At 48.9% G+C, this 12,934-nt stretch overlaps 1 protein-coding gene across 1 annotated transcript in view; it reads right to left on the reverse strand.

The window, feature by feature from the left end:
- Positions 1 to 12,934, reverse strand: part of LOC111157011 (ATP binding cassette subfamily A member 13) — a 326,661-nt gene that overhangs the window by 20,947 nt on the left and 292,780 nt on the right. Inside the window, exons 61-62 of the mRNA XM_022518213.1 lie at positions 8,249 to 8,383; positions 6,153 to 6,256 (exon numbers count right to left, since the gene is read on the reverse strand). Coding sequence (XP_022373921.1) covers positions 6,153 to 6,256; positions 8,249 to 8,383 — 239 coding nt within the window. The remainder of the gene's footprint in view (positions 1 to 6,152; positions 6,257 to 8,248; positions 8,384 to 12,934) is intronic.

The following is a 12,934-nucleotide window of genomic DNA, read 5'->3' on the forward strand; positions in this document are numbered from 1 at the left end:
AAGTAACAAGTTATAACAAGGATATAGTATAATGCCAGTCAGTTACAAAGCCTATCTTCAAAGTTATTTAGTGAGAGGCAGAAAAACTCTCAGTAGGAAGAGAAATAAGCCCCAGAAACTATTAACATTTGCTTTAAGGCTTAAATAATTTATTTTTTAAAGATTTTTATTTATTTAGTTGCGAGAGAGAGAATATGAGCTGGGGGTAGGCAGAGGAAGAGAGGGAAAAGCAGATTCCCTGCTGAGTAGTGATAAAGTTCAAATAATTTAAATAAAGCAATATGCGAAAGGATTAGAAGGCAGGTCCCTGGAACCAGTAAAGACGGTGCGGAAGGAGACCTTCACACCTTAAACATCGGAGGATGGAACATTGTATCTAAGCATAACAACAACAAAAGAAACTCTGACAGAAATGTTTGACAGTTGACAACGCAAAACTACGAACTTCTAATAAACGTGTCAACACAGCAAACTAACATTAAAAATAATGACAACGAACGCAATACATAAGGGTTGGTACATTCAGTATAAAGAATAGATACATGTTAGGGTAAAAACAGAAAAGTGAAAATGCAATCCAGGGAAAAGGGCAAACCTATAGCCTTTTCAAAGAACTGCTCACTGGTAATACACATACCCACAAATCAGAAACTGAACTACCAGATACGGGATCTTAAAATCATTTTCCAGCCAGAAGGCATTGGCCATGTGTACTTTCGTACGTTAAACAGGAAAACACATTTTCCCCCATCTCCAGGGCAAATAAAAACAATGATTTCTCAGATAAAAAAAAAAAAAAACCCTCAAAAAAGCTAAAAACATCTTTTCTATGATCCTAAGAAGGCCCCCCCCCCATGCTACTGGTGGAAGTGAAAAACTGGTATAAGTTTCCAAAACCTAAATCTGGCAATAATCTCTTTTCTAGGAATTCACCTTAGGAAACTCAGAAAATATGAATGCAACCAAGTTATTTCCCGGAGTAAATATCCAGAGATCAGTTCTGCAATAGGATAATACAGCACTCATACAAATGTGAGCACACCCACGTGTTAATCAGCCAGTAAAATGAGCTTTTCTACACTCAATTAATTGCACAGGGAAAAAGTAATGATATAGTAATGATAATATGGCAATGCATGTCCGGAATATTGTACCTGCATGTGGAAAAAAAAAAAAAAACTGGGAAGGAAAAACACAAAAAGGTATGATTGGGATGACACTTTTAAAGGTTAATGGTGGAATGTCTTCCCTTCTTATACCTCACTGCACCATCCAAGCCACCTATGGGAGACATGTATTGTTTTTACTGTTAGGAAGTGGACATTAAGCAGTCTGCTCATGAGGTCATGGCACGTTCGGATCAAGGCTATACTGGGTCAGCCTTCTGTGCAGCTAGAGGCGGACATCAATGTGAAGTATGATTTCTGGGTTGTGTCAAAATAAGACAAGCCATTTGTCCTGGATATTGGTTCTTTCCACTTTCCATGAGGGGATCTAGAAAGCTGATTTCAACCGTGAAGATGAGGACAAATTTACAGGTGACCAAGTGGCATGGTGGCAAGACCCTGAGTCCTTGGATGACCTTGGACTCCAGCACAACCCACCAACATGAATTGTCAATGGGGAGAAGGAACACAGGTCTACTCTGAGCCACTGTGACTTGGGGTCTTTATTACAGTGGCTTAACATGAAGTCTGCGGAATATATTCTATCCACATTCTACACGCGCTTTATCTATCTTTCTATGCAAACATGTCTTTCTCTGTTTCTTTAATCCCAATTTAAAACAATCTAATTCCATTTTTATGAGCGTGTAGTAGGTGCTGTAATTAAATGGGCAGAACAGGAAGCCATGTCTGTATTCGTTCAGATGAGTGGAGATCCACGTAAGAACAGACGTTGGAGGAATGACTTGGTAGTTTCCAGTGAACTGTCATTAGTGGTCAGACAGATAAGGTCCAAACAACAGGTGGGAAATCAGAGCATCTCAGCTTAGGGGGAACAGACTGTGGGGTTTTGGTCATTTTCAGCATCAATCAGCATATACAATGCTAGGGGTTCAACATCAATGAAAGCAATCTCTGACCATTTACTCAGAAATTGAACACTGTATTTCCTCAGGGTGGCTAAGCCGACTGGAACAGAACTCCGGTCAGGGCAGGAGGTGGGGGAAGGGGGCAGGCACAAAGATTTAAGGGTTTATAATGGAATGTATAAGTCAGGGTTTGATGGGCAAGCAAAAAACACTCCTGGTCATTCTTGGATAGACTCTCTTTTTTTTTTTTTTTAATTTTATTTATTCAAGAGAGAAAGAGAGCAGGGGAAAGGGCAGAGGGAGAGGGACTAGCAGACTCCAGGCTGAGCACAGAGCCTGACGCCAGGCTCGAAACTACCACCCTGAGCTCATGACCTGAGCCGAAATCAAGAGTCAGATGCTTGACCAACCTAGCCACCCAGGGTGCCGTGGATGGACTCATTTTAATTCCTCTTCCCACCTCATGTTTCTACCATGGTCCTCTAGGTAAGGAATTAAAAAAAAAAGAAACAGAGAAAAGAACTCTAAATTAAGAGGAAACTATGTGATTTGAAAACTTTTCAGCTGAAGATAGCTGTTTTAGAATCACAGAATCAATCACCAGCTGCCCTACTCTTCATTAATCGTGAGTCATTTAGACCTTTGTATTGCATGAAAATGGACAGATTTATAGAAATGAAGATACATCGTTAACGTGAAGCAGTATGAACAGGAGGACATAAAACGGAAATTACAGTGACGTGTGGTCTTTCTGAGAACTGTTGGCAATAATTACCTACTCTACGGAATTTAAGAGGCATTTTTAATGTGACACCAGTTTATCCAATCCTAGAACCTACCTGTGAACGTGAGGACTTACCAAATGCCAACATAATGAGCAGAGCTTCTGGACTCGGCACAGACAAAAGATGGTTTTCAGCCAAAATGAGTATATAGTATCAGGTAGAGGTTGTACCCAATTTACTTCGATATAAAATTTTATTTTCCGAAGAGAAACAGAACCAAGACAAAAAAGCTGGAGGAGGGCTTTTGGCTGTGGCCGAGTAAAAAAATTGGCAAGCCTTTCCCCCAGAAACAGCTATAAAGCTGGACCAAATGAACCCAAACACCCATTTCAGAATTCTGGAAGTTGACCGAAGGCATGCAACAATCTGAGGAACACAGGTGACAAATGGATGAATGAGGGTAAGAAGACAGGTAATCCGGGATTAGCTTCACAAACATGCACCTGCCAGCAGGCAGGGCAGACCTCGAGGATTAGCAGAGTATTGGCTCTCAGTGTGGACCACTGGGAAATGCTGGTGCCCAGTGACATTGTCAGTGTGAGTGAGTTCTGTGGAGTCCGGCAAACAGGAAGGGGCAATAGCTCTGGCATCTGGCCCAAGGTGGGCTCCACTTGGCTAATATTGCATGGATATAGCTCCCTGGGGCTGCATGTACACGTAGGAGAGGTCAAAGCGGGGCCACACCAACTGCAAGCTGCACATGAACCCAGGGGCCACCCACGTGCACAGCCCAGAGAGCAGCAGAACCCAGGAGAAAGCAAAACTGGGCTATCGACAAGAGGCCTGGGCTTGGAATATTCTCTTCTGTGCACACACAGATCCGTTGGCAGAGGACAGAATCTTTGGTGCCTTGAGATGGCTGAGGGCTGCCTCTGCCTGTGTACCATCAGTGTGGCTCCAAGGAAGCCAGGCTTTAAAACATGAGCACAAAATTTAAAACACAAACTGAAGGCAGGCATCGGGAGTTACTCGCTGCAGGGGAGAGAGATATAGATGCATCCCTGGCAAAGAAACACTAACACACAGACACAGATAAGGAACAAACCAGAAACAAAACAAAACAAAACGAAAACGAAAAAAACTGGCAATAACAGCAACTTTGGGGCGTGGGGAGAAATCAAACCAGAGATACTACGGTTTATTAAGCATTGTGAAACATCCAGCTTTTGACAAAAAATTAAAACCTGCAGAAGAAACCAGAAACTGCTACCTATCCTTAGGGGAAAACAGTCGGCAGAAACCGTTCCCAAGTGTCCCTAAATGCTATGGTTAGTAGAAAAGAATCTTCAGTGAAGCTATTCTATGTATGTTCAAAGCACTAAAGGAAACAATGTTTCAAGATTTTTTTTTAATGACAATAATGATGAATAAATAGAGGTTCTGAGGTAGATTGGAATTTTTTTTTTTTAAAGGACCAAATGGGACACCTGGGTGGCTCAGCCAGTTGGGCGTCCGACTGTTGGTTTCAGCTCAGGTCATGGTCTCCAGTTCATGAGATCGAGCTCTGCACTGGGGGTCCGTGCTCAGTGGGAGGTCTGCTTGAGAGTTCTCTCCCCCTCTCTCTGCCCCTCCCACCCATGCTCTCTCTCTCTCCAAAAATAAACAAACATAAAAAAAGGGACCAAATGGAATTTTTTTGGTTGAAGAGTATGATAAATGGAATGAAAGTTTCATCACTGGGCCAAGAGCAAAGTTTGAGTAGCAGAAGAAAACATCAGTGAACTTGAAGAGAGATCAATGAAGATTATTCAATCTGAAAGAGAAAAAAATGCTGAAAAGAAGTGGACAGAAAACCATAGATCCATGGGACACCATCATATATACACAGAAAGTCCCAATGCATCAAAAAAAAAAAAAAAAAAAAAAAGGAAAAAAACAAAGAGCCAGAAAAAAACACTGGAGTAAGTAACGGCCAAAATGTCCCCACATTTACTGAAAAACATTAACCCATGCATTCAAGAAGCACAATGAACCCAAGGTAGGATAATCAAAGAGATCCACCTCTGGACACACTGAAGTTTAACTGTGAAACGTGAAAGTACAAGGGAAATCCTATGAGCTGAAAAGCAGAAATGACCCATGATGTTCTGGGCAACATGAGAATTAGCACTGGCTGGCTTCCTGTAAGAAACAATGCAGCTGAGAAGACAGAGACGACCCACTCATCTGGACAACGTGCATTAAAATCACACTTTGCCAGGATGGCTGCAATCAGAAAGACAGTGTTGACAAGAGTCTGCAGAAGCCAAGAACTTCATCTTTGGTCCTGGGAACATGAAATGATGAAGCCGCGTCAGAAAGCAAAAGCCCTACTCTGGCTTAAAGGATTAAACACAAGCTTACCACACAATCCAGCAATTCGGCTCCTAAAAACCATTCCAGACAAATAAAAAGATACACCCACACAAAGACAGTCATAGACCGTTCACAGCACCTCATACTGGAATCAGTCCCAAGGGCCATGGACTAGGGAAGAATGCACGAAACACGGTCTCAGGGAGCACCGTTCCGCACCGAAAACCAGCCCATGGCTGACACACACCACCACACAGATGAGCCTCAAGGACACAGCAAGGGAGAGAAGTCAGATACAAAAGACCACACTTCTGGGGCCTCTGGGTGGCTCAGTCGGTTGGGAGACTGACTTCGGCTCAGGTCATGATCTCAGGATCCTTTGCCCAGCAGGGAGTCGGCTTCTGTCCCTCTGCCGCTCCCCCAGCCCATGTGCTTGTGCTCTCTCTTAAATAAAATAAATTAATCTTTTTTTTTTAAGATTTTTCTTTAATTTATTGGACACAGAGAGAGAGATCATAAGGAGGCAGAGAGGCAGGCAGAGAGAGAGGGAAGCAGGCTTCCCGCTGAGCAGAGAGCCCCAGGCGGGGCTCAATCCCAGGACGCTGAGATCATGACCTGAGATGAAGGCAGAGGCTTAACCCGCTGAGCTTTCCAGGTGCCCCTAAAATAAATAAATCCTTTTAAAAAAAAAAAAGATGTTGGGCAGAAAGTCACTGACACCTAACATCAGGAGGACTGGGGGAGGAATCCAGCCCCGCAGGAATGACAGACGGCAAGTGTGTGCCTGTGACAGACCGCTGGGCTCAGACTCTAGCTCTAGGCCACTTGCCGCCTATGTGGCCTCGGTTCTGTTGCCTGACCCATCTCCACTTCAGGGTCCTAACCTGTGCTGGGGGCTCCCGGCTACGTCCCCATGGCAGCAAGGCTGTCTGGACACAGGAGCACAGGGGCCGCATGGGCCTGACCCCAGCCACACCACGGCTCTTGCCAGTGCCCCCAGCCTGGCCCCCAGACTGGCTGTGAGGTCAGGGGCTCACCTGTGGGAGGTCAGCACCACCGCACAGCCTCCCCGGGCCTCTTGCAGTATCGTATTCCACAGGTGCCGCTTGGAGCAGGGATCCATCCCGGAGCTGGGCTCGTCCTGAAGGAGAGAGCACACGACGGTGGCTGTTGCAGGTGCACACTGGGACACACAGGCTGCATGAGGCCGGGCCCGTTGGGGGGCGGGGGGGCGACCCCACGCTGGTTCTCCGGGCAGCACGGCTTCACAACAGCTGGTGGTCCGAGAGGACGGCCCCCCCTTGTTGCACCGTCCACCTCCACAGAACTTCCAAGGAAAGACAGGCAAGAGGAAGCCTCCTCAAGGAGCACCACCAGGTAGCGTGGGCTCTCTTGGAACCTGGAGCCTTCCCCTTCAGTAAACACCAGAGCACTTACTGAACCACTTTTGAGAGAAACGGTTCTGGACCGTGTGATGCATTTCTGGGCTTTGTGCAGTCAGGGAGGACTAAACACATTTATCTTAAGAGCTTAGGGTCATCAGCTTCTCCAAAAGAAAAACAGATGGAAAGTGGACCTAAAAAATGGCACCGCGCAGGAAAACACACACCTGCACTTTTCTGCAAACCGGATGACATACATGTGGAGTTAGACGAGCAAGCAAATGGCGGTGGTCGCGCCCTGCTTAGCAAGAAAGCTGATGGGGAGCTCTGCGTTTTCCTGACCCCACGCCGGTGTCAGACGGGAGCCGTTTGTCCTTCCTTGGGGGAGAATGTGGAAGGTCCTGCAAGGCATGTCTTGAACAAAATGCTCCAAACAAGTCCCCTTCAGCATGGTCACTAAAGCCTAGGGCACCATATGCCATGGGCATCATTCCCTGGTCCACTTTCAGCTTCCCCAGTACACAGGAGTGTATCCCGGCCACTTGCAGACGACAAGGAGGAGGAAACGTGTGTTCCATAAGCCAGGCCGCATGTGTGCAGGGAGGTGCTTCGAGGAGCAGAACCTGGACCCTGGCAGCTGACTCAAGTCTGACCTCTAAGCCCAAGTCTAGGGCCACCAAGGGAGCTGAGAGTAAGGCTGGAAGAAGCAGGCGGGGGATGCACTCCTGGTCGGTGTCTCTGTCCTGATTCGGGACACACGCTGGGTGAGACTGAGCCTGGGGAAAGTTCTACAGAAGCTAACAGACACCATGCCCCATGAGCCCTTTGATGTCGGCCTCCTCTTGTACGGAAAACCTAGTTTACAACCTGCAGAACGGGACAAGTGTTTGTGTTCACTCCCGATGTCAGAAGATGGCATGCTGCAGCTGTCCTTGACTTGGGGCCGTGCAAAGAAACACGCTTAGAGCGAATAAGGAAAATCACCTGCGAGTCCAGAAGACACCCCACTAAATAATGAGAGGCCCCTCTTCCAACACAGGCCTCTTGAGTCCCCTTTAAAACAGTTTCCATTGAATGAACAAGAACAGAAAGAAGAAAGGAATTTGTTTTGCAGCCCCTCTGACTTCATGCACGTGGGAAGCCGTGGGACGCCCTCCAAGGACTCGTATCCTGTCTATGGCACCCAAATCGTGCCTATTTTGTATTGTTTGCAGGATAGGACTTTGAGCTCCTTTGGAAATGCAAGACCACTGGCTCTGTTTCTTGATGCCCCACCACTGGTTCATGCTTTCATCGGGCTGAACTGGATTCACTCCAATTGCCAGACAGACTACGGACAGTCTCGTCTCAAAGCCGCTGGTTCACACCCCCCTTCCTGCCAAACGACCCACTCTCCCTGCCATATCTGTCCTACACCTGACACCCACTGACAGGACTCCCCACGGACTCATGTCACAGCCGCTGTGACAATCACATAGAAAAGACTCAAAAGTGACATGCTAGATGTCAAGCGCACACTGGTTTTCGGATTGTACTCGGGTTCTAGTGTGATTCTACAATACTGCTGTTAATGGTAAATTTTCACTGCATCCTCAATGAAATTGATAACAGAGACTCTCAGTTCGGGAAACGTTGTCTTAGGGCAAAATGTTTATTTGTTTGGAGAACCCACACTGCAGATGTGAATGTCCTCCCGGGAGGGGCATCCTAGTTGAAGACGCCCAGAGACCACAGATCTGTCCGCTACTCACCAGCAGCAGCAGGTCAGGTTTGCCCAGCAGGGCCAAGGCTGTAGAGAGCTTCCGCTTGGTTCCCCCGCTGTAGGTGGCCACCAGTTTGTCCACGTGGGCCTCCAAGTGTAGACGCCTCACAAGGTCCCTGGCTACCTGCAAGACAGGTGCTGACCTTGAATGCATTGCCATGCTGCGAGGGCCCCCAGACCCGTGCGCTCGGCCCTGCGTGCCCTCCTCCTTCTTGTTGCCCCTGCCCACCCCGCACGCACAGCTCCCTTCCCTCCCCCAGACTGGCAGAGGATGAGCAGGTGGGGACTCAGGGCCACTCAGCGCTGGAGCTCCGAAACCCCGTTCAGCCAGGGCCCAGACGCACAGCCACATGGGGGCCCGAGACCGAGGAGGAAGTAAGGGAATCAGCCAGTGAGGGGGAGGGCCGGGCGGGGCTTCAGAGAACAGAGAACGGAGAAGAGAGCTTTTAATTTCCCCCAGGCCAAAAATGCTCCCTTTCTACCACGGAGCTGCTGCCAGAGATGGGCACTCAGGGAGATGGGGAGCAAAGACGGAGCATTTCTCACCGGCCACTGCTGGGACCCGCTGCACGAAGCCAGGAGGACGGTGACTGTGCATCACCCCACAGGACAGGGGTTTCTACCTTGAGCACACACAGCACGTCGGGCCCCCTCGCCTCCTCTCCCCGCTCCACCTCCACCTGCCCTCCTTCATACCCCCGGGACCCCACTCCTGTCCTCGTCCCTGTCCCCTCTCCCCCTCCCCAGCGGGCAGTGGGTGTCCATACAGTCCTTCCGCTCCAGCGCCCACCACAGCTCCCGCCACCCCGCATCTCGTCTGCTTTCCGTGCCGGCGCGGTGTAGCTTCCTCGGGCGCTGACACTGAGTGATAGACACAACTTAAAACTTTGACGAAAGCGTTCTACGTGACTCTCGTGACCACAGAGGCATTGCTGCGGTTCTGTTTTGTGGGTTGGTTTACACATCATCATATGATCAAACTGGCTGTGATCGTGCCTTAATTCAGATTTAGGAGAGGTGGGGAAGGCTCTGTGTCCTGAGTAATGAAGAAAATCTAAGATAAACAGAAGAAAATTTAAAGTAAAATAACTAATAAAATATATATTTAAATAAGATACAGGGACTCATGTTCATGATTTTTTGGATAAATGCATACCAGTTGGGATAATCCTAATAATAATGGCCATGATGACATACCAAGAACGTCAGGAAATACCAGCATGATATCTAGGCCTCCCAAGAAAAACCCCCGACAGAAGCACTCAAAGCGTTTTTCGCGCCTCCTCAAAATAACACAGAAGAATTAAGAATCTTGAGGACAGGCCTAGATATCAGAGAGTGTAAGTCAAGGGGACACAGAAAACTTTAGAATAAACTCGCCAAACTATGACTGCTGATGTTCATAGGTTATGTTTTCCCAGTTCCACAAAAGGTCAATGTTAGGTGCCCGGAAGGGTTCAGTCGTTTAAGGGTCTGCCTTAAACTCAGGTCATGATCTCGGGGTCCTGGGATGGAGCCCACATTGGGCTCCTGGCTCAGCGGGGAGCCCACTTCTCCCTCTGCCTTTCTCCTTGCTTGTGCTGTCTCTCTCAAATAAATAAATCAAATCTTTAATTTAAAAAAAAGTCAGTGTGGCAGCCTACCCATCCTGGGTTGGATGGCCATAGGGAAGGGTCCAGAACACATAGAAACAAATGCATTGGTTCAATCTCATGCTTCCTAAAAGTCGCTATTTTCAGAAAATCACAGAAAACAGCCTGATAAGCTCTTTCTGCTGCATTTCTGCACTTGGGACTCCTGTCAAGATTACAGCAAACGTGCGGCCCTAGCAATGGTCGGCAAAACACCATGCCAACCCCCAACTGTGTTCCGCTTAAGGAACCTCTCTCTGCTATTGGGTGTTTTTCTCCCATAAAATTCCCAGTCTTTCTACACTCAAGGCAAGAGTTTAGGATTCACTCCTCCTTCCATCCGCCCTGCGTAATCATGACCCATGCTTAGTAGGACTTCTGTAAGCCTCGTCTGAAACAGTATAACACTCCCAGAGGTCCACACATGCATTAGTTTGCTTACAAAGCCAAATTCTGGCCACACCATGCTGAGAGCCATGTCCAAGCTCCCCAGGAGATTAAAGATCAAAATGAGAAGGATAAAGGGGGCCCAGGATTTAAAACAGAAAGCCTTTCTTCCAGCCCCCTCCCCTGATTTTCCTCCTGCCCCCCATTCCTCCTGCCACCACTTCGAGCTCCTTCTAGCAAAACCGTCTGTGAACCGAAGAAACTTGCAGGGTAAGAGATGTGTCTGTGGAGAAGGCAGGAGGTGGTGAGACATGGGGTGGGGAGTGGGAGAGGGGGTTCTCCCTGGCAGGTGAACACAGGGGCGGAATGGCTTCTTCCATCCCAGCAAGACCATCCTATAGAAACCCCAGTCCTCATCCCCAGTAGCACGGTAGGTCGGTGATTCCAGTATGACACAAACCCTTAAATTACTCTACCCATTTCTCCAGCATCACAGACCATGCCACCCCTGCCTTCTGAATCATTTTGGTATAACTTGATTTAACTTCAGAAAAACAAAAAAATCAGGTTCACTGAATTCAAGCTCAAATATGGACACCACAAAACTATCTAGTGTGGACAACGGGGGAAAATTGAAAACCATTATATCAGCCTGCCAATCCTGAATTCAAGCCAAATGAACACAGCCTCTCTTTCCCACCTAACTGGGCCTTCAGAGGGCTTGGGGCCAGGGCGGGGGGGTGGTGGTGGTGGTGTGTGGCTCTGAGGAGGAAGAAAACTACACGCAAAATACCAGAGACTGGGCTGTGCATAAGCTGGGACCCTGGGACGCAGAGAAGCCTGGGTGCTGAGGGAGGGAGGGAAGGAGGAAGGGAGAGAGGGGTGCAGAGGGGCTGTCAGGAGGGGCTACCTGCTGGAACAAGGGGGAGCTTCCTCTAGAACCATGGAGGACACAACTGGGGCTGCCCAGGTGAGTAGAGGCAGAAGTCAGCTGGAGGGGAGAACGGGGGTGAGCAGAAGATAAGCCAGGAAAAGACCCCGGCTCCAAGTCCTGGCAGAACGCGGGTGCGGGGCTCAGCTGGGACAGCTCCAGCCCTGAGGAAGATGTGGAATGGGACCCCTGGGCCCAGGGGCCACAAGACAACTCCACATAGCTTCTACTCCCGTAGCCACCAAAGGGACACAGAGAGGAAGACCAAGACCCTCGGGGCACAAGAAATTGAACAGTACTCAAGGAGCAGCTCACATCCAGATTCTTTCTTCATCAAGAACAGCTACTCGGATCGCTAAGGAAACACCGCCACCTTCTGACCCCGGGGCTTAGGTAGTTTTCCCAACCCCTCTGTGTCTCAGCTTCCCCACTGGCCAAGTAGGGAATGAGCATCGTATCAACCTCTTGTGGTTCTGTAAAATACTTAGAATAGCGTCTAGCCCAGAGCAAATACTGAAATGTTGGCCAAAAGGATTTTTTCCTGTTAGTTTGTCATAACCCCTTCTGGGCAGCCAGTGATAAGCACGTTCGAACAGACACACCTGCACTCTATTTCCCTAGAAGGGAAGGGCACCCCCTGGCCATCAAGGGAGCTACCCCGCCTGGGGACACACATGTGGCCATTCAGAAGGCTCCCAGCACGTAGCAGTTCCTTCTGCAGAATGGTTGCGGCTCCGCACAAGAGGCAAGGCCGGCTCCGAATCTGGCACCAGGAAAACAACGTTCCTTCACGGAGGAGCTCCGAGAAATGAGCCGGTGAGCGCGCCAAGAATCAGGAGGTGATCGCCCCGATGACAGAGTGCGCAAGCCCTACTCTATTAAGCAGAACTTCTCCACGTGTGCATTTCCCCCGGGGGCCAGCGAAGGGGCCAGCGGAGGGTGGACGCCAAGCATCTGCCTCTTTCATCAGAAACGAGCCGGGGGAGCTGACAGAAATAAACACCTTTTGAAGACAGAGCTCCTGATCAGTCCTGGGTTTCAATGGCTGCTTCACCACGATGAGCAGACCTCTAGAGGCGGACAGTTGTCTTGGCTTGATGAAGACGGGAGGTCGGGGGAAGGAAGTGGGGCCCTCCGAGGACGAGGAGGGTTTCTGTTTTACTTGCGCTTAAGTTACAGAGCATCAATAAGAAATGAAGGCTGAAGAAACATTACACACCAGCACATGGAATGAATTTTCATGAGCCAGTGAAGGTGAGGCTGTTAGTTGTGTCTCCCGTGAATTCTGGGACGCTCCCTTTCCTGCAGAATCTCATTGAAAATGCACCACATAAGCCACTTTTTCTGTTCCTTGTTCAGAATCCAGAAATGCAAAGAGCATTCCAGAATCTTTACAAGGGGCAGAAAAGGTAAAGCCGTGCCCCCAGCACCTGCCCTTCCAGTGGCTAGCCCTTGGCACGTCCTCTGAGCTGCCGGTCAAGGCTGTCAGCTCTGCTTGGCTGACCCCCCACTCATAGCAGGGGGACGGCAGCTGCCTCTGGCTTTTTCATGACTCTGCCCACCCCCAGCCCCACAGAGACAGAGGAGGGGGGCAGTCTGCAGTTTCTGCCACCTCTCCATCCTCCAGAGGCCACCCGGGGAAGGAGCCGGGCGGGCAGGTGTCAGCCCACTCACCGGGAAATCCTTCCAACAACCCACCCCATTCCACAGGCAGCCTGAGCCCTTC

This window comes from Enhydra lutris, unplaced genomic scaffold (assembly GCF_002288905.1).
Source record: "Enhydra lutris kenyoni isolate GAN:26980312 unplaced genomic scaffold, ASM228890v2 scaffoldscaffold51, whole genome shotgun sequence".
Lineage (NCBI taxonomy): Eukaryota > Metazoa > Chordata > Mammalia > Carnivora > Mustelidae > Enhydra > Enhydra lutris.